This window comes from Prunus persica, chromosome G5 (assembly GCF_000346465.2).
Source record: "Prunus persica cultivar Lovell chromosome G5, Prunus_persica_NCBIv2, whole genome shotgun sequence".
NCBI lineage: Eukaryota > Viridiplantae > Streptophyta > Magnoliopsida > Rosales > Rosaceae > Prunus > Prunus persica.
In genome coordinates, this window is record NC_034013.1 from 17,649,963 (window position 1) to 17,673,061 (window position 23,099).

Consider the following 23,099-nt stretch of genomic DNA (forward strand, 5'->3'; position numbering starts at 1 on the left):
AAGTTATATACACTATACTGATGTTAGGACTCGAACCCATATCCTTGCATGGAGGAGCAATTACTCCAAACCAATACAAATTTATGTCAATTTTTGATTCATTACAACAAATCTTGGGTCGTACTCAACATATTAAGCTTTATTTTTATTTTTATTTTTGGTAAATCATTAATCAATCTTCATGCTTCACACTTATAACTTATTATTGAGTGTGTCAACGGGGTCTAATCCAGTGAAAAATGACATTGACTTGCATATTAGAAGTTTTAGGTTCGAATTCTCACGACATCATAGTTGTGTGTGTGTAAGAAATTCCCCTCTCTTGTAGTTTAGTTTAAACTATCGCTTGCTTGTACTAAAAAATAACTTATTATTGAGTGTATAATTTAAAGATAAATGTAAAGGGTGTGATTGATTGAAACCAGTGGTCAAACGTTTCTATAATGGCTTAAAGACTCTTACAATGCAATTACATGATCCATTCAACAAATTCAAAGGTATTATTATTGATCAAGTGGGACAACTGGATTGCCAGCAGTTTATACGCTGTGTATTGAGAAGAGATGTTTGACTGTTGCCCACTAAATTTCCCTGATTTGGAATTGTCAATAAGCAGAGGGGGAAAAGGAAGAATCCTTCTATTCTAACTCTGCCTTTCTTTCCATTTTCCACTTACTTTTAGGGTTTTGTTGGGCTCCAACAACGTGTATATCCACGTTGGGGGCGATGCCTTGTCAACATTATCGGTAAAGAGTAGTTGCCAAATTGCCAAGATGACAAGATGTGTCAACATTATAGGTAAAGGTTAAGGGTAATAATTTTTCAAAAAGAAGAATAATAATCGTTATAGGTCTTCTAAGTATTTATTTTGGAGAAATGGTAAGTTAAGTAATCATGCTTTATCTATTGGGGTACATGTCAAGTGTCACATGCCTCCTTTTCCATTGCATTAGGTCCTTCCAATTCTCAAAAACTGCCCAATGGATGATTGTCACTTATTAATTTCTTGGGAGGCCTTCCCCTCCTCTTCTTGGGGTTTCCATCCTCCTCCACACTTACCTTGTTAATTCCTTGCTTTTTCCTTTGCTCACACATAGACAATGATTCTCTCTTAGTCATGTTTTCCTTGTTTCCTCGTTTCGGTTTTGGTGGCCTTCCTCGCCGCCCCAGACTCCGAGCATGCTTTGATGGATCCAAATCTTCATGTGCCAATAACATTGGTTTAGGAAGCTGATAATCACCAGTGATAGGAGAAGTAACCAACTCGCCTCTCTCAAGGAGCTTGCCAAGATGGTGAGAGAGAAGGCTCTCATGAGCCCAAGCCAGATCATGGAACTCTGACTTAATATTAGCGGATATAGCAGCTTTGTTTGCACCACCTTCCTCATAATTCAGTGAGTTAATGGCTTTAAATATCATCTGCGATTTATTACAGAGTGTGTGTATAAATAAATAAATAAATATATATATATATATAAATATATATATAGAGAGAGAGAGATGAAATGAAACAAAAAAAGAGGGACTATTATTTATACATTAATATAGAAGTTTTTGAACATTAATAAATGTGGGTATCTTTATCTTACCTGTGAGTAAGGTGGGTGATCTGGGGTGTGCAAGTGCATGTATGTATTTCGAAGGCCGGCGTGGATCTTGTTCATTTCGTTTTCGTCCCTGCACAGTGGGTGCGTTTGTTTGGATGAAGCTAGTTCAACAGTCTTGTTGAGTTGAGGGGTGTTGCTGTTGCATCCCTCCCTTTTCCTGTCCCATATCAACGCCATTTGTCCTCCTCTCCTCTCTCCTTCCCTTGAGCTAGCTCTCTATAGATATAGAATAGAATCATGCATTCGGAAGATAATTAGGGGCCCACTTGAAAGGACTTCATAAGTTCTGAATTCCCACCGCACCCCGCAGAAAAAGTATTCTCAAAATGTCTGCTGACTGACTCTGCTGCATATTTGGTTTAGCAGAATTTTTAAAGTCTTAATATTTTAAATAGCACAATTTGTAAATGAATGAACCACTTGTTGGGAGGCTGTAGCATTTGCCGAAACTTTCATTAAGTGCTAAAGTTTTGGATTAAAAGCTAATGATTGCAAGAAATTCATTCTTTACTGTTTTCATTAATGGGTTTCGCTTGACTTGGAGATGACCTAATTAGCATTTCTTAATATCATATGTGTAATCAAAGCACCAGCCAGTATCGTGCAATTGAAATAAAAAATGTGTCTAGTATCAATTTACCCATTAATTACCCCTTACGCACCTTGAAGAAGTAGTAATAAACTCCCTTTAAAAGCTTCTGTGTTTTTTAAGAAAGGAAGTTGTTAAGTTCACCCATGAGATAAGCCAATCCAGTGGGCAATAAATCAAGCGTTTTATTGCTTAACAATAAGTCAATAAGCCTAGATAGGATTGGCGTAATTGTTAATTTGTTGTTAGTAGTAAATGTAGGTTGCTAGCATGTATTATACGGAGAAGTGTTACTATATTTTAATGGTGAATTAGCATGAGGCTTTAGTTTCGTTAGAATTAGACTTCTTAAATTAAAAAAATGCACAACGCCAACGCCAACACCACAATTTAGTTCAAATTGTCCAAATATAATACAATGACAAACGCCAAATAGAGGTTGCTCCTTATTCAACAAAACATACTTCATTTTCAGTTTGCTCAATCTATCAACTCAACTTCTTCAATTATGATCTAAATGAGATCCAAACCTATTTTGAACAATGACTTTATGAAATGTTCTGAAATTATATACAAGTTTTGTTTGTCAACTTATATAATTAAAATACCTTTCACTGGCTAGTTACATTTCCTTCCCAATGAGGCTATGAGCACACATAGGAAACACAAAAAAGTAAAGCTTTATGCTTGAAAGATACAACTTACAAGTAGTACAAGGAAAAAGGAAGGAAAGGATTCAATTCACAAAACACGGGGGGGTTAAGGATAAGATCATAAGAGCCCTTTATGGAAATGTGCTTAAATGATAAGGACTCAGCTGCAAAAGCAATGACTTATCTAGATATTTATGAATAAAGAAGAAATAATATGAAAAAGGAAAAAGACAGAGAAGGTCCGCGTCACATAACGAAGCACGAATACATGAATCATTCTCGACGGTCCGATTAAACTACCCACCCTCTCACACGCTCCCGATCCCATCAACCATCATCATCATCTCCTCTCCTCCCCTCTCCTCCCCTGTCCAAAACAAAATTCACTTATCCCTTACCCTTCTCAAGACTCAAGACCCAAGCGACCCAAGTCCAACCCCAAACCTACCCCTTTAAAAATTTCATCTCTCTCTCTCTCTAAATCTATGGACCCACCCCCACCTCCATATCCAACTCCACATCCTTATCCACCGCCCATCGCCACCACTGCAACCGCCATCGTCTCCGCCGCCCCAGCCATCACTCCCCTCGCCACTGAAGATCAAAATAACATCGCCACCACCCATGTAGCTGCTAACCCCACTCCTCCTCCAAACCCTACTTCCAATCACCCTCCTTATGCTGAGGTAATTAACTAAATACACAACTCATCTACCATTTCAGCAAAGCTCTAACCTTTATCTTCTTTTTGTTTTGATTTCCTTTTTATTTTTATTTTTTTGGGTGCAGATGATATATGCAGCCATAGCAGCGCTCAAGGAGAAGGACGGGTCTAGCAAGAGGGCTATAGCTAAGTACATAGAGCGAGCCTACTCGGGCCTCCCAACCACTCACTCAGCCTTGTTGACCCACCATCTCAAGCGCTTGAAGAGCAATGGTCTCCTCGTTATGGTCAAGAAGTCTTACAAGCTTCCTAGATCTGATGCTTCCCTTCCGCCTCCTAATGCGTCAGCTGCTGCTGCCGCTGCCACCACAGCTCTTCCGTCTGCTGGGCCCTCAAGAGGCCGTGGCCGCCCTCCCAAAACCAAGCCCATCCTTGACCAGCCCAGTTTACAAGAACCCATTCCTCAGCAGCCTACTTTCCAACAATCCATACCCATTCTCCAGCAGCCCAATTTACAACAACCCATTCACATTCTCCAGCAGCCCAATTTACAACAATCCATTCCCATTCCCCAGCAGCCCAGCTTACAAGAACCTGTTCCCGTTCCCCAGCAGCCCACTATACAGCAACACCCCCATTTTCAGGCCTTCCCCGAGCCCACCATACAGCAAAATTCGCAGCCCATGCTTGTTGCTCTTGGATTGGTTGACGAGCCAGCAGCGTCGGTGAAAAGGCGCCCAGGTCGTCCACGTAAGGTTGTGGGTGTTGGGATCGGACAAGCTGGTGGTGGCCCTGTATCCGCCAAGAGGGGCCGGGGTCGCCCGCCAGGGCCGAGGTTGCCGAAGAAGAGGCCAGGGCGTCCTCCGAAGCCAAAGTCTGTATCCGCTGTTTTGGGCCCCAACGGCCTCGTGAAGAGGGGCCGGGGACGCCCCTCCAAAGCTGAGCCCAAGAGCGTCTTCTTCCCGTACGCTACCAATGTCCCTATAATGGGAGCATTTGAGCAGAACAACGTGCCCAATGTGGTCGGGCCACAACAATCGCTACCAAGGCCCAGAGGCCGGCCCAAGAAGAAGGATGCGGTTGCTGCTGTTCGTGTTGGTGGCTTAGTGCCCGGGAAGCGGGGCCGACCGCCTGGGCTGCCTGGAATGGAACGGCCGAAGAGAAGTACTGGAAGGCCAGTGGGCAGGCCCAAGAAGGTAATTCTGTTCTCTGAATCTCCTAGTAAACAAACCTTGTGTAGTTGTATCGTCTGGCACTTGTATTCTCTAGTGGAGGAAAATATTGTTTTGAGAAACTAACTAACTAGATATTAAGCTTGCATTACAACTAAGTAAACCTACTGATGTATGGCAAAAGCGAAAGTATAATCATAGAATGATTTGTTTTCTAGAGGTTAGGTGCTACTTTGTAATTTAGTAAGAAAGTGAATTGCAGAATTATTTAATTCGAAAGATATTAAAGCAGTATTTAGTTTCTGAAATGAACATAAGAATGGGATGAAAATAAACATATTAACAAAATGCGGGGAGAGTTAAAGGGTAAAATAGAAAGAATTGAAAATTGGCAAGGAAGACTATCCATAAGAATTATCAATGCTTATGTAAAAGTTTAATCTGATTTTGAACTTAATTGTTTTAGTGAAATTTCCCTTAATCAAGTCTGCATTCTTTTTCAGTCCAAAAATACCTAATTACTTGTATTGTTTTTAGGAAAGACAAAATTACGAGACTTCTCTTCATTCATGTCTTATGTGTAGTAATATTATTATCCTCCCGCTGCTTTACTTACTTGGAATTTGTTACCATTTTCTCTTCTATTTCGGTAAAAAGAATGCATTAGTGACAACAACTGAAGCACCTGACTCACAAGCGGTTGCCAATGGAGAGTTTAAGAGGAAACTTGAATACTTTGTAAGTTGAATAATTTTCAAATAATTTTTCATTGAATATGACTGCATTTCCCGCTTTTGACTTTGCTAGAATCTTTATTCTGTTTCTATGTTATTTGCAGCAATTTAAAGTGGGGCAAGCTGTTGGTGCAATAAAACCTTATTTAAATAATGAAAGCGAAGTTAGTGCCATTGCCGCAATCCAAGAATTAGAAGGGCTTGCAGCCATGGACATTAGTGCCCCATTTACTTTTGAAGCTCCGCAGCCGCCAGTGCTCCAAAGTTGAGAAATCCTTGCTCATGTACCTGTTAGAGAGGATGAGGAGCACATAAGAGGTAAAGGGTCTGTAAAGCGAATAGGAGGTTAGTGTAACTAACTGTCTCAATTGGTAGAGATGATGACCTTGTCCATTAAGTTAAGTTTGTTGTTTGTGCAATTTTAGTATGACCCATGACTCGTTTGTCCTTCAACTTTGTGATTTCAATTTAATTTGAGAATATTTGATCATATCTTTGATTTACTCATTTACATAAATACAAGATTTAGCAGTCTGAGTGGACTGTCTTCATGGTTACACAGGTATAATTACACCTTGGAGTTTTAATTTGAATTATATTTAGGAGTAAGGAATTTTTGTAGACACGTCACCTGAACTTATACCTTATTTTCAATTTGTCACCTTAAAGAAAAATTTAAGAGAAATGTTACCTTAATTTTTCAAAATCCATGATTTGTCATTTGACTTTAACACCATCCAATTTTCAATCCATTTTTAAGGGTATTTTAGTCTTTTCCATTTTCAAGGGTATTTTAAAAATGGAAAAATCATTATAAAAATTTTTTATACATGGTGAGAGAGAGAGAGAGAGAGAAAGAGAGAAGAGGGGGGGAGGGGGGGTCCTGTGTGATGTGTTTTGGGGGCTAGTGGGGTTGGGCTAAGGGAGAAAGGGAGAGAGAGGTCTCTCTTTTTTCTATTTTTATTCCCTGAAAATGGAAAGACTAAAATACCCTTGAAAATGGATGGAAAATTGGATGGTATTAAAGTCAAATGACAAATCATGTGTTTTGAAAAATTAAGGTGACATTTCTCTTAAATTTTTCTTTAAGGTGACAAATGGAAACTGAGGTATAAGTTCAGGTGACATTTCGACAATTATCCCTTGGGAGTAATGATAATGAAATTATTTATAAGCAGAATTTGCAGCACACACTAATTTTGCATGCAGTGATGTACAAGTTGACTTAGATATGAGAGAGACAGAGATCAAAATAAATGGAGTAAAGAAAAATATATTAAATTTTGATAGCTGCCTGTGTGCTACAATTTGTTAACTCTGTAATTAAATGAAAGGATTGCACCAAGAGGATGTCAAATAAGAGAAACCAAAGAAGATGGAGTGTGGTCCCCTTGGAGACTGACTATTGGTCAGCTCTTGAAACTAGGAAATTTTCATTTGGTTTTGGTAGTAGGTATGAAGAAGTTTACATTGGTTTTCAAATGATTGTTCTAGTTCTAATTATAACGGTGGAGAGTGATGATGCAAACTGGATTGGTTTTACTTTGGTTTAAGGCGAGCAAGCAAGCCAATGGTTTTTGGTTTTTCAATATGATTCCTCTGAATTTTGACTTGTTTGGCCTGAATGTATAATAATATATCACTGACTTTGAAGCCAATCTCATTGAATTGAAGCATGCCATACCAAGGTTGGCCTGAAGTGATGAAAATTTGTTTGGCATAGCGTGAGCCTGTCCTTTATAAGCAGGCATCTGCTAATTCAGCTAACTAGGGTTAGGATGGATCATCTGGCAGTTTGGAAAAACACAGATGCCATCATCATGAATCATGATGGTCCATTTGTTCTGGGCTGTTGCAGGCGTCGTGTTGCAAACCTTAAAAATAGCCATAAGCATGGCAATTGGCATGGGATTGGCTTCATCTTTACTTTCACTAGACTAGAGCTTGAAATGGAGTTTGCTTCATGCACTTTGAGATACTTGGTTTGTTTGTATTGTATAATATTAGTAAACTAACATAAGCAAATTATTACCAATAGTGATTCGTGACACCACCAACCAACTCTTGCTTTTTCGTATATAATTCAGTTTGTATACATGTGAGTGAGTGAGAAGAAGATGGTGATAAAGCGTGTGTAAATTAGTTTCCCCATTAATTAAACTCAGATTAGGATATGTTTATGTGAAATCGAGCTAGAGAGAGAGAGAGAGAGAGAGAGAGAGATAAACTCATAAGCAAATGGCAAAGGATGGACAAATCCGCCAAACCAGAAAACGCAGAAGCCTCGCCAAATACAACATATAATTCTCAGCGCATGCTGAAACGACGCATTGATTTGCCTCCCTATAACAAAAAAAACCAAGACGGATATAAATAGTGTAATAAAAATTCCAGTCATGCTATATTTGTATGCTACCTCTCTAATAGGAATGTGCTCCATTTTATTTGTGGGTTTCGGTACATAATGTAATATACAAATGCGGTATGCCTAATATTGCCCATAAGGTAAATGTATGACACCGATATATAAGACAACCAACACATATGTTAGCAGTCTTTTAGATACAAATCCCAGAGACTACCAAGACATATGTTAATTCCTTGGGCCTCATATTCTTGGAAAGGCAAATCGGGCTTCCTTGTTGAGGAATGGAATTTCCCCCCTTAGCTAATTGCTGTTGGGGTTGGTTTGTGTTGTTAGCTTGGGGTGTTTGTCTGTTTAGTTGGACTGTACCCTTTGTGTAGTATTTGTGTTCGGTTGGTCTGTTGACCTTGTGGTGGTATGTTCCCTCCTGTTGGTTAATAAATTCATTTAATCCGTCGAATCCAACATTATGAAATTAAAATTTTCATAATACAAAAAAGATTTGTCCTCCGTAATGGACTGGTAGAAACCCACTGGTTCCAACTTCCACCTCACCTCCACCGATATGAACATTTCTAGGCAACGCGCTTCCACGGTCCAATCAGAGTCATGGAATTGGGAACTCCCACTTTTACAATTGGATAACCCCATAAATAAGTAAGGAACGGCGACTTTTTTATTTATTTATTACAAATCTAGAGAAGAAGGATGACGACGACTCTTCAATTTCATGCTAACCATCACCAAATTTTTCCACGCGCCTTTCAGCCTCTTTATTATTGGAGGATACGGCCTGGAAGACGTCCCCAAGGTCCAAAATGATTTTTGTTGACCCCAAAAAAATCCCAAATGGTTTTATTTTGTCTCGTGTTTTTTAAAGAAAGAAAGCAACTACCAAACTTTTTTATAAAGCAATAATAATTTTACTTTTCACATTAAAAGCTCAGGACAAGAAAAGCCGCCCATGATCCAGTCTTGAATCTCCATGCCCGCGATTTGGGACCTTGACGTTCTTCCAACTTTTATACATAATTCATAATTCATAAATAAAAAAATAAGGAATATATTTTTCTATTTCTGGGCGTATAAAACTATATAATTGACAATCTAATCGTCCCAGATCGAACCCGAGATTAATCATATTATATTGTGCACGTGATGCAGCCGTGTAGGCGGTTTTGATTACGTAATTTTTTTTCTCAATATTTATAGTTTAACTAAACGTGACAATTTTATTATTATTATGACGTGTAAATATAAAGCAGTTGAGAGAAAATAATCTCTACATTATAATATGCCAAACGCAAAACAAAAAACACACAAACGTGTTTATAGGGTTTATATCTTAGTGCCTAAGTTTCCTCATTTCCTTCGGTGTTTTTGGTTTTTAGCCATAGTCTACAACTACAACGGGTCAAACCAACATTCTAAGTAAGAATAAAGGGAAAATAAATTGGGTTCAAATTATTTCGAAAAAAGAAAAAATTCCAGAAAGGAGGCTCTGTTACTGTTGCTGTTGGTTGATTTATGAGGAAGGGGATTGCTGGAACTGTGCGTGCATGCATGGGACCATGTGGTCCATATCGACCCCTCAAGCTAATAACTTTGCTTGATTTGACGTTTGAACACAATAAAATCATGAAAAATTAGGGTTTAATAAGTAGTTCTGATCTGAATCTGATACAAAATGGGATTTTAATTTAAATGATATAAAATGAAGTAAAAAAAAGAAAATATAAAGTTGATGTGTGTTTTCATGAATTTTGAGAGGTGGAGAAGCAGCTGCGCATGATGATGATCCCTGGTAAATAGGGCATTTGGAATAAGACAAAAGCAAAAAGGTTTATCTATATCTACAGACTACATGATCCCTGACCCTGAGCCTGACCTGAGCAACAACTTTTCTCTTCGTCGTCATCTCCTCTCCTCTCCTCCTTCCTAAAGGCAAAGCTAATGTGGATAAAAAAGAGAGTGACATATAAAACGCAAATTGGCGCTGCTGTAAAGTAAAGGTATATGCATCGATCAGAGCTTGAGAAAATAATAGGCTCCCTCCAGCTAATCATTTTTTATAAGCCACAAGAAACCTTGGAAAAGCTACTCTCTCTCTCTCTCTCTCTCTCTCTCTGTTTTTCGATCAAAATGACAATGACTTAACGCATATATATATATATATATATAGAGAGAGAGAGAGAGAGAGAGAGAAGTTAGATTTGATTTGATGTATATATCCAGAAACAGAGATGTTATGCATGTCCAATAGTATCATTGGTCAACAATAAAAACTTGATTTCCTGGATTAATTAACGCTGGACTCAGTCGCAGACTGCGATCCGTTTTCACTCATTCTACTTTGACCAAAATTGAATCCTTCCATCTTTGTACGGCGCCTCTCGTAAAAGTTACGCTATATATGTCGATCATGAGTGGCACCCCATGTACGCTTCACAAGTCAAGGCCACCTCCAGCTGTTGATCAAATAATATTCAATATAATAGTGGATTTGTTAAACTAAATTTGAGGAATATGCACGAAATTATAAGAGGGAGTATAAATTTTGGAATTTTTTACTATTAATTTTATAAAAATTCTAGGATTGCATTCATAATTCAGTCAAAAAAATACTAGTCACAAAGGCTATTACAATAACGGAGCGGTCTAACATTAAACTTAAGACAATTTGGTGTGCATCTACTAACGATCACGCAGGATCGAAGAAACTATGGCATAAACATCCCAACTAAGATTGCAAACTCAGAATAATCAAAAAGAGATAAAGCTTGAAAAAACCAAGCCATAACAATATAAATAAAACTCTCACAAAGGAAATAGATGAAAAGCTCTTACAAAATAGAGGTGAAAAGCTCTCACAAAAGGAGAGGTGAAAACTACACAGAGAACCCAAAGAATATGTGTGACTTATTTTGAAAATAAAGAAACTGCAAAAAGGATGGTGGTGGAGATTCGAGGCCGAAACGCATATGGAGATCCAACACAAAGACGTAGCCGCCTGTGATGGTTTGAGGAAAATCATGACAAAATGAAGGTAAATGGAGAAAACCTTTTGTCTCTGAAAATGAAAACAGTTCTATGAGGGTTTTTGGGAGATAGGGGATTAGGGTTTAGGAGAGAATACATTTTTTGTTAATATAAACTTTTTGTTTTTATAAAATAAGAATAGGGTAACTCATTATAAAATTTGGAATCTAAATACGACTCTTAATACTAAGTAATGACATTTCATGTAATTTCTCCTTTTTCTTTAAAGACAAGCGATTGTCTAAACTACAAAAGGGAAGGGGGGGGGGGGGGGAGAGGGGAAGGGGTTGTTGAAAAATATAAGTCCCACATCGGAAACTTGACTAAATAAAATAAAATATATAATGAATGGCTTCATTACTAATATCATCGAGACATTTTGTATAAAACCCCACATCTGCTAAACATATGGTTAAGTTATGGGTGGTGATTTTCCCACTCCCATTTTATCCATCTACACTCCCTTTTGTTTAAAAAAAAAAAATTACTTTTTACAAGATAAATGGGAGTGTAAGTAAATAAAAGATGAGTGAAAACATACAATTTTTAAAAAATGGAGTGTAAATGGATAAAAAGGGAGTGGGAAAATCAGTATCCAAAGTATTATGAGGTTTCGAACTTTTTTCCATGAGTCTAAAGGAAGTTGATTTTTTCACTCCTCGTTAAAAGGGGGAACATTTCAGCTACCATCCCATTCGTGACGGTTATATTATTTTTTTCTTTAAAAACCCATCCATTTGGTTTTGAACTAAACTGATTATGTTTGTCCTATTTCAGTTCAGTTTTGCTTCAATCATCAATTGAATCGCCTATAAGCACAAAGAAGCACTAAAGTATACTATGCATTAGCCTAGTAGCCTCATTCCTCTGGAGTTGTGGTCATTGTGGCAACAAGGGGTGGGCACAGTACAGTATGGTACGGTGTTGAGCTCGTATCGCTATCGATACTGAAAATTTAAATCAGTATAGTACGGTATGGAATTATGGTTTGCCAAAATTCATATCGTACCGTACCGTACCATGCCAAATCGATATCGGTACGGTACCAGTACCATTTCGGTACCAAAATGACACAACTAAAAAATGAACCAATTCAATATTCAACATATTCATTCACCAAAATAAAGTTATGCCTAAGTTACAAATTCCAAGATTCAACATATTCAATATCCAAATCCTAATCAACATATTCAATATCCAAATGAACCAAATCAATATTTATCCATCAACAGATTCATCAAATTCAAATGGTTAAAACTCATGCCTTATGGCTTACAAACCAAAATAGTTAAAATTCTGCCTTGTGGCTTACAAAAATACAAACACAATCCAAACATAAATGACAAAAACATTATATTTCAGTACTATTCGGTACGATATGGTATTGACTGGTACCAAAATCTTGATACCGCTACCATACCATACTCTATTGGTACAGTGCGAAATATCTCCCCATAAAAATAAAACGGTATAAAATCGTTATGGTACGGTACGGTTAGGGTACGATTTCAGTATTTCGGTTTAAGATGCTCACCTCTAGTGAAAACACAAATAAATAATTCCTCTCTCCCTAAATACACCAACTTTTATTTTCCTATGGCCCGCAAATACAATACAATGCCCCTCTCCAACAAAGATGAGGGTGTTGAAGAATTATTGTGAACAAAAAAGAAAAGAGAATAAAATAAAAACAAAAGTAATAATATTGTCAAACATTAAACAGATACAGTTGAGAAAATATAAAAAAAGGAAAGAAAAAACCACCAATAAATAATTCCTCTCTCCCTAAATACACCAACTTTTATTTTCCTATGGCCCGCAAATACAATTCAATGCCTCTCTCCAACAAAGATGAGGGTGTTGAAGAATTATTGTGAACAAAAGAGAAAAGAGAAAAAAATAAAAACAAAAGTAATAATATTGTCAAACATTAAACAGATACAGTTGAGAAAATATAAAAAAAGGAAAGAAAAAACCACCAAAGAGAAACACAAAAGATTAAACGACCCCTTATTGAACGTTATGGGAAATTGTAAATGCGGCAGCCATCAACAAAAGCCGGCTACAAGCAATGGATTTTATACCTAATCTGCAGTTAGGAGTTGGGACTTGGGAGAGTGAATTTTTATTTTATTTTCTCACTTTCCAGTTGAAGTGGGTTTTGTCGTTTAGCTAGAAAAGCGACGTTAATCATAACGGACAAGACCTTTATTTTGCTTGGAATAGCAAATACTTGTCTGAAATAGCAATACTTGTCCAATTTGTTCTGTTCATTCTATATTCCATTTTCTCTACAGTCCCTTAACTTTATCACATCTTTCCAACTCTTGCCACCACCCTTTGGATTTTGCATTTTGAGGACTTCCAAACAGAAAGACTGAATGAGAGACCAAGTTTTTTAATACGAAAACCCAATATATATATATATATATATATGCAAGAGAGAGAGAGAGAGAGAGAGAGAGAGAGAGTGAACCAGTAAATAAGCAGCTGGCTGTGAACTTGTGTTTGTGTTTCCCACCAATTTAACCTTTTTTATGGGACTGGAAATCCTTGAAAAACTTATTTTTCTTTCCTCTCAACTCAAGTGGGTCATTCTTTTCGAGGTCCTACTCTCCCACTTGCTGGTCTTTGCTGTCTCTGCCTCTGTTACCTGCCCCCTTTTTTTTATTTTTTTATTTCAAACTCTACCAATACCCTTCTCTCTTTTCCATGCTTTTCCTTATTTTTTTTGTTTATGAATACAGAGTAAGATCCATTTCTCTCAGTTGGGGATTCTATTTTCTGGAAATTATGCTGCTTGAAGGTAACATGGATCAAAGTTTCGATATTTGATACAGTTGTGTTGTGTTTGCTAGTTTTGGTATTTGTTTGTGGCTTGAAATACAGTAGTGGGGTTTTTGGCTATGTGGGAAGCAGGGTGGCCTGGTTCAATCTAAGCATCTGGGATTGTTGATATTGGTAAAGCTTTACTGGGTATTGCTTGGGATGGTGGTTTATGGCTTTTGGATGTGATGGGTTGGTTGCGGGTCACTTGTGGGGTTTTTACTCTGTAAAGGGGCTGTTTAAGTGTTGAGCAAAAAGGGTTTTTTGGATTACTTTGAACTTGTTTCCTTTGTGGTGGTGATAGGGTGCTTCAGATTTCATGCTTGGTCCAAGACAATGGAGATGCTTGTGGCCAGATTTTTATTGCTTTCGCATTCGATATTGTAACTTATGAAATAATATGAAGAACCTTCTTAAGAAACTCCATATCATGTCCAATCAATCAGAAGATGCACAAGGGTCTGCTTCATCAAGGGGCAATAAGTCTACTGATAAGTCGTCGCCCCCTGAAACTGAAAGGCTTTTGCACTCAAGGTCCCATCATAACTCTGAGCACAAAACCTTTTCGGGGCTATCGGGTTGGTTGAATTCAGTTTCTAATAGACATAGCCCCAGTCCCCCATCATCTTCAAATGTCGCTAGGGCGGCAGAGAGAATGGAGCCACCTGATGCAGCTAGTAGGAGTGGTTTAGACGTTGTTTCAGATACAGCTAGGCGCGATTCGGGGTCTAGTACCTCAAGGGATGCTGACATAGCGGAAGAGTATCAGATTCAACTGGCTTTGGAGTTGAGTGCTCGGGAGGATCCAGAAGCAGTTCAGATTGAGGCTGTTAAGCAGATTAGCTTGGGCTCTTGCGCTCCTGATAATACCCCAGCTGAAGTTATTGCCTACCGTTATTGGGTAAGTTTTTCTTCATCCGCTAATCTGACTGAAGTTTGGTTGACTTATTGTTGTTACGTCTATTGTTTGCAATCTCCACGTACAATCAATCTAAAGTGAATAATTGATCAACGTCTGTTCATTTTAATCCATATTTGAAATTTATCTGGTCTAGTCAACTTTCTTCTTGTGGCATGTTAATGATGTGGCTGCCTGAAACTATACGGTTCCATAGATTTAAACTTTCTTTTTCAGTTTTTCGTTCTCTTAAAATTTTTACACGATGAACGTGCGTTTTAGATGATAGGGATTCTAATTACTAGGCTTTGGTTACCTTCACTGCCAAAAGAGTAAAGAATTTTTTTATGGAAAGGTTTCGGTGTCACCATCATTGCTTCTTGTCCTTGAATTGCTCTCTTCATTACCTGCAATAAAGAGAAACCAGACGACTGTTATCAATAGTTTAAACAATTTTGTTGATAGTCTCATCATCAACATTGCTGTGTTTATCTACATCTATCACTGCTAAATTTTGAGAAGGAATGGATAGATTCCTAGCTTTTCGAGGAACATCCAAAACTAGAGTATTCGTGTCCTGTCTGCCCATTGACTTGGTTATACTTAAAACTGAACCTGTCAATCTAAAAGCTCATGTATGTGTTCTATAAAAAAAATTGTCTGTTTAAGATTGAGCTCTATTTCGTATATATGGTCTCTCTAACTGCATGTGGTGAGACAAGAACTGTGTTACAGAGGTGATGTCTGTCTTGCAATTTCACATTGGACTTTCAGTCCCAACTTCTATATTTGAGAAAAGAAGTTGGATACTTAAAATAATACTCCGTAAAATATTGAAATGTCGTTGAACTCTTTCTGTCTAATGATTGATCACATATTGTTAAGAAAAGAATTGTGCCTCCATTGCGACTGGAATGCAACTAGCTAGAATGCATGCTTTCTGAATGTAGCTTTTTTTTTTTTTTTTTTCCCCCGCACTTGTAGATATATCAGAAACATTAGTCAAGGTAGTTCTGAAACGTGTATCATGCATTATTTTTACTAGGGCACATGTGACAGAATAGATGGGGCAAATCAGAAGAATTTTCTGTGCGTGAATATTTCCCTGATATTCTAAGACATAACATCTTAAACATATGGGAGCAATGATGTATGGCAGTGTTCTTAAATTTAATTTTGTTTCTTCAGTTTTGTAATATTTTATTCCTTTCTAACCTGTCTCATATCGTAGATTTATCCATTCTTCACAGAATTACAATGCTCTTAGCTATGATGACAAGATCTTGGATGGTTTCTATGATCTGTATGGGATATTGACAGAGTCAACCTCAGAGAGAATGCCTTCTCTTGTTGATCTGCAAGGAACACCTGTTTCAGATAGTGTCACCTGGGAAGCAGTTTTAGTCAACAGAGCTGCTGATGCGAACTTGTTGAAACTTGAACAGATTGCCCTAGAAATGGCTGTAAAGTCAAGTTCAGATCCTCTGGTTTTTGTAAACAAAAATCTGGTGCGCAAACTTGCTCTTTTAGTTGCTGACTACATGGGTGGACCAGTTGCGGATCCTGACAACATGTTGAGAGCATGGCAAAGTCTTAGTTACAATTTGAAAGCTACCATTGGTAGCATGGTTTTGCCACTTGGTTCTCTGACAATTGGATTGGCCCGTCATCGTGCATTGTTGTTCAAGGTACTTGCTCTCTGTTTTATTCATATTGAAAACCAATTTTTTTTCCCTAATGAGGCATGATAATATGTATATATATTAAAATAGGTCCTAATCAAGGCCCTAATTTTTGTATTTTTCTAATCACATTATTATTTTTACCAACCTTCACAGCCCATACATTAATAAAAAGCTTGAAGTAATATAAAAATAGAACAATATTTCTGAATTTTGATATTAAATTATATTTCAAAAGCTAAATCTTATAAGTTTATAAGAATTTTAACAGCGTTACCTTTTTTCTTTTGCTTTTTGAACACGATTATCTAGAGTGGCATATATGCTCTGTTCCTGGATATACTCTATCTGTTTGCCTCCCTGTTTTCAGTTTCATGGTCTTCCATTACTGGTCTGTTCGTCACTAATCCGATTTTCTATTTAACCAACAAGGCTTTGGCTGATAGTGTGAGCATCCCATGCCGGTTGGTGAAAGGACAACAATACACGGGCTCCAATGATGTGGCGATGAACTTTGTAAAGATTGATGATGGAAGGTAACTTATGTTACAAGTTTATTACTTTTGATGTAGACTCTGTGTGTTATATTATTGTTTTCTAAACCGCATAATAGGATTACTTATGCAATTTTGGATTTTTTTTAGTTGACAATTGTTGCTGAAAATGTTCTCAGGCCATTAATATGTGTATCTTTGAGATTTTCTCATTTGAAGTTGCAGAATCTTAACTTGTTTATGAAGGTATGTACAATGTGAATTTCAGGGAGTATATTGTTGATCTGATGGCAGACCCCGGCACACTTATTCCATCTGATGCAGCTGGATCACATATAGAATATGACGAATCTTACTTTTCTGCCAGTCCTTTGTCTAGAGACATTGATTCCTCTCATGTTGCTTCTTCCAGTAGTGGAGTTGGGAGTTCGTTTGAAGAACATTCTGACTTTGGAACATTAGACAAGAAATCCAGGTTAAGAAATTTTGCTTCTTCAGCAAGGGATTCTGAAGAGAGAGAAGAACCAAATTCTCGTGCAAATCCACCCAGACCAACTGAACGTGGGGAAGAATCCAAGATACCTTCAGATGAATTTAGATATCCCTCTAATTCTGAGAAGGCACTGGTGCAGGAACTTCCAGGAAGGCCAAATTATCCTTTTGCACATGCAAGATCCCCTTCATGGACTGAAGGTGTTAGCTTTCCTGCTGCTCGAAGAATGAAGGTTAAGGATGTTTCTCAATACATGATTGTTGCTGCCAAAGAGAATCCGCATCTAGCTCAAAAACTTCATGACGTGTTACTTGAAAGTGGTGTTGTTGCTCCCCCAAACTTGTTTAGGGAAATATATCCAGAGCAGTTAGATGTGTCAACAGTTGAGACCAAGCCCCGGCCAGAAGATATGGGTGAAAATAAAGAGAGGTTTGAAACACAAAAAATTAAAGGTCAAGATGATAAAAGTCCAGCTCACTTTTTGCCTCCTCTGCCTCAGCACAGGGTGCATTTTAAAGCTAGTCCTTCATGTCAACTAGAGCATCTTAAGCCCGTGGAAGGTTTAGGGGTCAACCTTCCACTTGATACCAGGGAAGTAACTGGCCAGTCTGAAGTATCTCCATCTAAGTATACAAAAAATGTCCCTGTTGCTGCAGCTGCAGCCGCAGCAGCAGCTGTTGTGGCATCTTCAATGGTAGTTGCTGCAGCAAAGTCAAGCACTGACTCAAATCTGGAACTTCCTGTGGCAGCTGCTGCAACTGCTACTGCTGCAGCTGTGGTTGCAACAACTGCAGCTGTCAGTAAGCAGTATGACCAGGGCATAAGAAGTGATGGAGATGCAGAAGGTTCTGGTTATGAACCACGGGGCAGTGGTGACCGTCATGATGCTTTTGGAGTTAATTTGGAAGGCGAGAGAACATCAGATCGATCAGCAGGTAATGACAGTACAAAATCTGACATTACAATTGATGATGTCGCAGATTGCGAGATTCCATGGGAGGATATCACCTTGGGTGAGCGTATTGGACTTGGTACTGACCTCTGCATTTTGCTATAAAATCATGTACTTCTCATATATGAACAAGACTAACTCTTAATGGTTCCGATACTCCACTTCTAATTTCAAGTGTAAATGCACTGTTTAAACTGCAGGATCATATGGGGAGGTCTATCATGGAGACTGGCATGGGACTGTAAGTTTTCAGATGCTATTTCTGAAAGATAACCTTGTTTATGAAGACAGCATGCCCTGTCTGCATGCACTTTGAGCTTATTTTCAGTAATTGGTTTTACAGGAGGTTGCTGTAAAGAGGTTTCTAGACCAAGACTTTTTGGGCGAATCACTTGATGAATTCAGAAGTGAGGTACAAGCCGTGGACTTCACCCATTTCCTGAAATTTTTTGGTGTTCTCTGATTTTATGTCATCTATGCATATTATCTCCTTAAAAAGCAAAACCTTCATAATTCTTACTGGGTGCAGCCGTGGCCAAGAATTCATGTCATCCTTGGCATGCATTCATCTAGTGATTTGTTTTCCTTTTGGAAAAATACCAAGCTTGATTAACCATCATGCGCCAGATTTAAGATCCATTGTTACAGAAGCTTGTATATTTATAAAATATCACAGTTATCACTTTAGGTCTTTGAGATTGGTTTGGTTAAATTCATTGAAGTTGTTTTCTCTTTTATGTTTTGTCCTTCATTCAGGAGGCAAAAAGAAGTGGAGATTATTATTAGTACGTGATAGGCTTTACAGAAATCTATCACATTGTTTAATGTGCTTTCCAGAATCTTTCTTTTTCTCTTTTGATGATTTAATAATTATGATCTCCGGGATGAGAAATCTAATATTGTTGGCACCTTGAAATTGGCCATATCTGTCAGAAATTTTGATAGGGAAAGTTGAAGAGTAGATAGTTCAGTTATTCTCTTTCCCACTCCCTCCTCCCCCGCCCCCTCCCCCTGCCCCCTCTTCCAAAATACATGCCTAATGCAGTTCCCCTTTTGATTTAACTTTTGATTATTTACGCTATACTTTTTGCGTATGAGAGATTTATATATTGAGCTCAATCTTTTATTTTATTTTTAATTTGAAGGTCCGGATAATGAAAAGACTCAGGCATCCCAATGTTGTTCTCTTCATGGGTGCAATAACTCGTGCTCCAAATCTTTCCATTGTTACAGAATTTCTTCCAAGGTATGTTGGCACTTTCTATTTCCCTTTATAATAAAGTCCAACATTCTTTTATGGAATTCAACTTTTTTTTATAGATATTTGTTTTGATATTTATCTATACTTTTACGTATAATAAGAAACTGCACTGTGTTGAGTTTGATTAATCATGTCAAATGGAAAAGTGATGTATAAGTCATGTTTTGCAGAGGTAGTTTATATAGGTTAATACACCGGCCTAACAATCAATTAGATGAGCGAAGACGCTTGAGGATGGCTCTTGATGCTGTAATATTCTCTCATTCTTACCTTGAATTCCAGTACAAGTCAACAATCATGTGCTGTAATTGATAACTTCATCTAGCATATTTTTTGTGTTTTCAATGATAAAACTTCAGGCTCGGGGAATGAATTACTTGCATAACTGCACTCCAGTAATAGTACACCGTGATTTGAAGTCTCCAAATCTTCTTGTTGATAAGAACTGGGTTGTGAAGGTGGTTCCTTATCTCTTTTGTCAGATTATTTAACGTACTATTAGAGCCAATTTGGCATGATGTGAAATTTTCTGCCTGTTATTAGGTCTGCGATTTCGGATTATCAAGAATGAAGAACAGCACATTTCTTTCCTCGAGGTCCACTGCAGGGACGGTAAGCCGCAGTCAACAACTTGCTCTTTCTCACATGTGGCTGAAGCCATGAATTTGATTTCCTTATTTGTTTTGCATATCTCCTTCAGGCTGAATGGATGGCTCCAGAAGTGCTAAGAAATGAACCTTCCGATGAAAAGTATTCCTATATCGTCCCACCCACCTAATTTTATGTTTATATCATGCACAGGGTTGTTATGATAAATATAAATTTTTGGTTTGATGTGCAGATGCGATGTCTATAGCTATGGGGTCATCTTATGGGAGCTCTCTACAATGCAACAGCCATGGGGGGGAATGAATCCAATGCAAGTTGTTGGTGCAGTTGGATTTCAACATCGCCGTCTTGATATTCCAGATGATATAGATCCTGCAATTGCAGATCTCATTAGAAAATGCTGGCAGACGTGAGTATATTTTTGGTTGGTCCATCCATACATAGTTCCTAATAAACTTAGTATGCCTGCTTAGTTGTTCAGGACAATAGATATTGAAACCTTGAACATAAAATGGTTTCAGTTGGCATGCCTTAGACTTGTTCTGTAGGTCTTAACAACTTATATTGCAAAAGTAGTTTTCCTTCTCTAAATTTTCGTTTTCTTGTACACCAGTCCTCATTGCATGTATGTTTTCTTGGGTATCCTTCTATGCATAAAAGATATAAGATATTGTCTGTTCCTTCCTTTCATATCTAAGGCAATAGATATGATGAAAATGATATATAATGTGCTGAGTCGTATTGAATTACATTCTGACGATGCGAATTCATTTGGCATTTTTTTCTTCGGTTTATTATGATAATTGCAGCCTTATCATTTGTAAATCGATTCAGGTGTGTATTTAGGCAGATATGCAAACCTGACATTTGACGTAATTAACATTGCAGAGATCCAAAATTGAGACCCTCGTTTGCTGAGATCATGGCTACTCTGAAACCGTTGCAGAAGCCTGTAAGTAGTTCTCAAGTGCACAGACCTAGCAGTGGGCGTGAGAAGGTTCAGCCATCTTGAGTTGGAGAATCCCCAGCTGGCTAAAAGAGTAAATTTACCCCCACTGAATATTTGGCTCATTTGACAGCCAAAATATGGATGGAGGCAAGTTGTACATTGATTGGAACAACTTTTGAGAAAGGATTGAAGATCATGACCTAACATATACTCCATTTTGAGATTTGCCATTTTCTTTTCTTCTTTTATGTTTTCCTCTTTATTTCTGTTTTCTCAACAGTGCCCATTCGCAAGGTTGTGCATTTGTTTGTAAAGAATTCATTGGAAATTGTTGTAATCAATGTTTTGATTTCCGGTGTCCATCCATCGGAAGAGCGTTTTGTTGCCTGAACTTAAGATAAAAAGCAGTAGTGTTAATGGCAAATGCCTTTTTGGTGAATCAATTTTCCAGGTCATTCTCTACATTTCAAAGAGCTCCTCAATCCTGGATAATCTCCGTCGCTGTACATAAATGCCACAGAGGTAGCAACACTGTGGCTTGCTTGTTTTTCATTTCGAACTGGTCCCAACTTATTAATAGAAACAGAAAAAAGGGCAACCCACCATTTATATTTTGCATCATATACAAGGATAAGGTAGGGACCAGCGGCTACTTATGTTTAACTTGACAAATTTATCTAGATTTTATCATCGCTTGGCTATCCTAAACAAATGGCCACCTTCTCTGGTTCTTCCCCATTTCTCTCCCACTCCCTAACAAGACCAAGCCACTTTTCTTCTTCTTCTTCATCATCACAAACGCCTCCTCCTGTTCCTCCACAAAATCTGCCTTCACAACCACATTCTCCAACACCAATTCAGCAGCTCAGCACAGCTTCATCGGAGCAGCCGAAAACGCCAGTCTCAGTAAAAGCAGAGCAACAGAAAGCTGCCTCTTCTAGCAGCACCACCAAGAGCACCAAGACCAAGGCTGACTCTACAGATTGGATAGCTTCCACGTTAACCAGGCGGTTTGGGATTGGAGCTGGCCTTGCCTGGGCTGCCTTTCTCACAGTGGGCGTGGTCTCTGAACAAATTAAGACCCGCCTTGAAGTCTCCCAACAAGAATCAAACACAAGGTTTCTAATCATCTCACTTCTTCTTCCTTCTTCTTCCTGTATACATTCATGTCTTATTATATCCAATTACAAAATTTGATATCCTGTGACAACTTTGTCTTTCTTTTGTTTTGCAGAAATGTTGAGAAAGAAGAAGAGGTGGTGCTACCTAATGGCATAAGGTACATTAATTTTCCCCAAGAAACATGAACTATATATATACACAGAGAGAGAGAGAGAGAGAGAGATAATTAATGGTGTTGTTTTATTTGGAGTGACACACACACAGATACTACGAGTTAAGAGTTGGTGGGGGGGCTTCTCCAAGGGCAGGAGACTTGGTGGTGATCGAGCTCAAGGGGAAAGTGGAAGGCAGTGGACAAGTGTTTGTGGATACATTTGAGAGAGAGAAGAAGCCTTTGGCTCTGGTAGTTGGGTCCAGGCAGCCCTACAGCAAGGGAGTGTGTGAAGGGATAGAATATGTGCTCAGATCCATGAAGGCAGGGGGCAAAAGAAGAGTGCTTGTTCCTCCAAGCTTGGGCTTCGGTGAGAATGGTGCAGACTTAGGTCCTGGTCTGCAAATTCCTTCGTTTGCAACTCTAGACTACATTATTGAGGTCGATAGAGTCTCTATTGCACCCGCATGATCATATTCATATTCTTGTCTTTGTTAATTGTATATTATTTTGATTATCGAGATCGATGAAGAAATTTGTAATAGATTTTGTATTTTATGGAACACATGAATGCATTTGTATTTTCATTGAGAAAGAAGAGCAAAAGTGAGTTAGTCCAGTTTGTGAAGGCAGTGCATTTGTCCCTTTTTTTTAGATTAGATTAATGTAGAATAGCTTACTATTGCTCTAACAACGTCTAAAAGTCTAATTAAATCAAATATTGTCCTCAACCAAAAAAGGATGAATAGGCAATTATTTTGATATACGGAAACATGAGTAATTTTTGCATGTTTTGGTTACATCATGTAAGATCCCATATCAAACCAACGAAAAAGGGG

General features: G+C 38.1%; 3 protein-coding genes across 6 annotated transcripts; all 3 read left to right on the plus strand.

Annotated features, from left to right (window-relative positions):
- On the plus strand, positions 3,007 to 5,976 carry LOC18777661 (altered inheritance of mitochondria protein 3). Its single transcript, XM_007209861.2, has 4 exons — positions 3,007 to 3,535; positions 3,639 to 4,709; positions 5,343 to 5,423; positions 5,524 to 5,976. The coding sequence occupies exons 1-4, from the start codon at positions 3,335 to 3,337 to the stop codon at positions 5,686 to 5,688; spliced, it is 1,518 nt and encodes a 505-aa protein (XP_007209923.1). The 5' UTR covers positions 3,007 to 3,334; the 3' UTR covers positions 5,689 to 5,976.
- LOC18776750 (serine/threonine-protein kinase EDR1) lies at positions 13,242 to 22,885 on the plus strand. 4 transcript variants are annotated; one of them, XR_002271630.1, is made up of 15 exons: positions 13,243 to 14,550; positions 15,798 to 16,235; positions 16,662 to 16,765; positions 16,992 to 18,247; positions 18,369 to 18,409; positions 18,512 to 18,580; positions 19,314 to 19,414; positions 19,600 to 19,678; positions 19,789 to 19,887; positions 19,973 to 20,041; positions 20,130 to 20,179; positions 20,271 to 20,447; positions 20,927 to 22,105; positions 22,222 to 22,266; positions 22,374 to 22,885. XR_002271630.1 is itself a non-coding variant. In XM_007210346.2 (15 exons), the coding sequence occupies exons 3-15, from the start codon at positions 14,050 to 14,052 to the stop codon at positions 21,048 to 21,050; spliced, it is 3,108 nt and encodes a 1,035-aa protein (XP_007210408.1). In that variant the 5' UTR covers positions 13,243 to 13,429; positions 13,571 to 13,629; positions 13,954 to 14,049; the 3' UTR covers positions 21,051 to 21,426. The 4 variants fall into 4 exon arrangements, 3 of the variants coding, with proteins under 3 accessions (XP_020419215.1, XP_020419216.1, XP_007210408.1); XM_007210346.2 differs by lacking the exons at positions 22,222 to 22,266; positions 22,374 to 22,885 and having other exon boundaries at positions 13,243 to 13,429; positions 13,571 to 13,629; positions 13,954 to 14,550; positions 20,927 to 21,426; XM_020563626.1 differs by lacking the exons at positions 22,222 to 22,266; positions 22,374 to 22,885 and having other exon boundaries at positions 13,242 to 14,550; positions 16,992 to 18,229; positions 20,927 to 21,426.
- On the plus strand, positions 21,613 to 22,858 carry LOC18777228 (peptidyl-prolyl cis-trans isomerase FKBP17-2, chloroplastic). The gene is made up of 3 exons (XM_007210686.2): positions 21,613 to 22,105; positions 22,222 to 22,266; positions 22,374 to 22,858. The coding sequence occupies exons 1-3, from the start codon at positions 21,699 to 21,701 to the stop codon at positions 22,729 to 22,731; spliced, it is 810 nt and encodes a 269-aa protein (XP_007210748.1). The 5' UTR covers positions 21,613 to 21,698; the 3' UTR covers positions 22,732 to 22,858.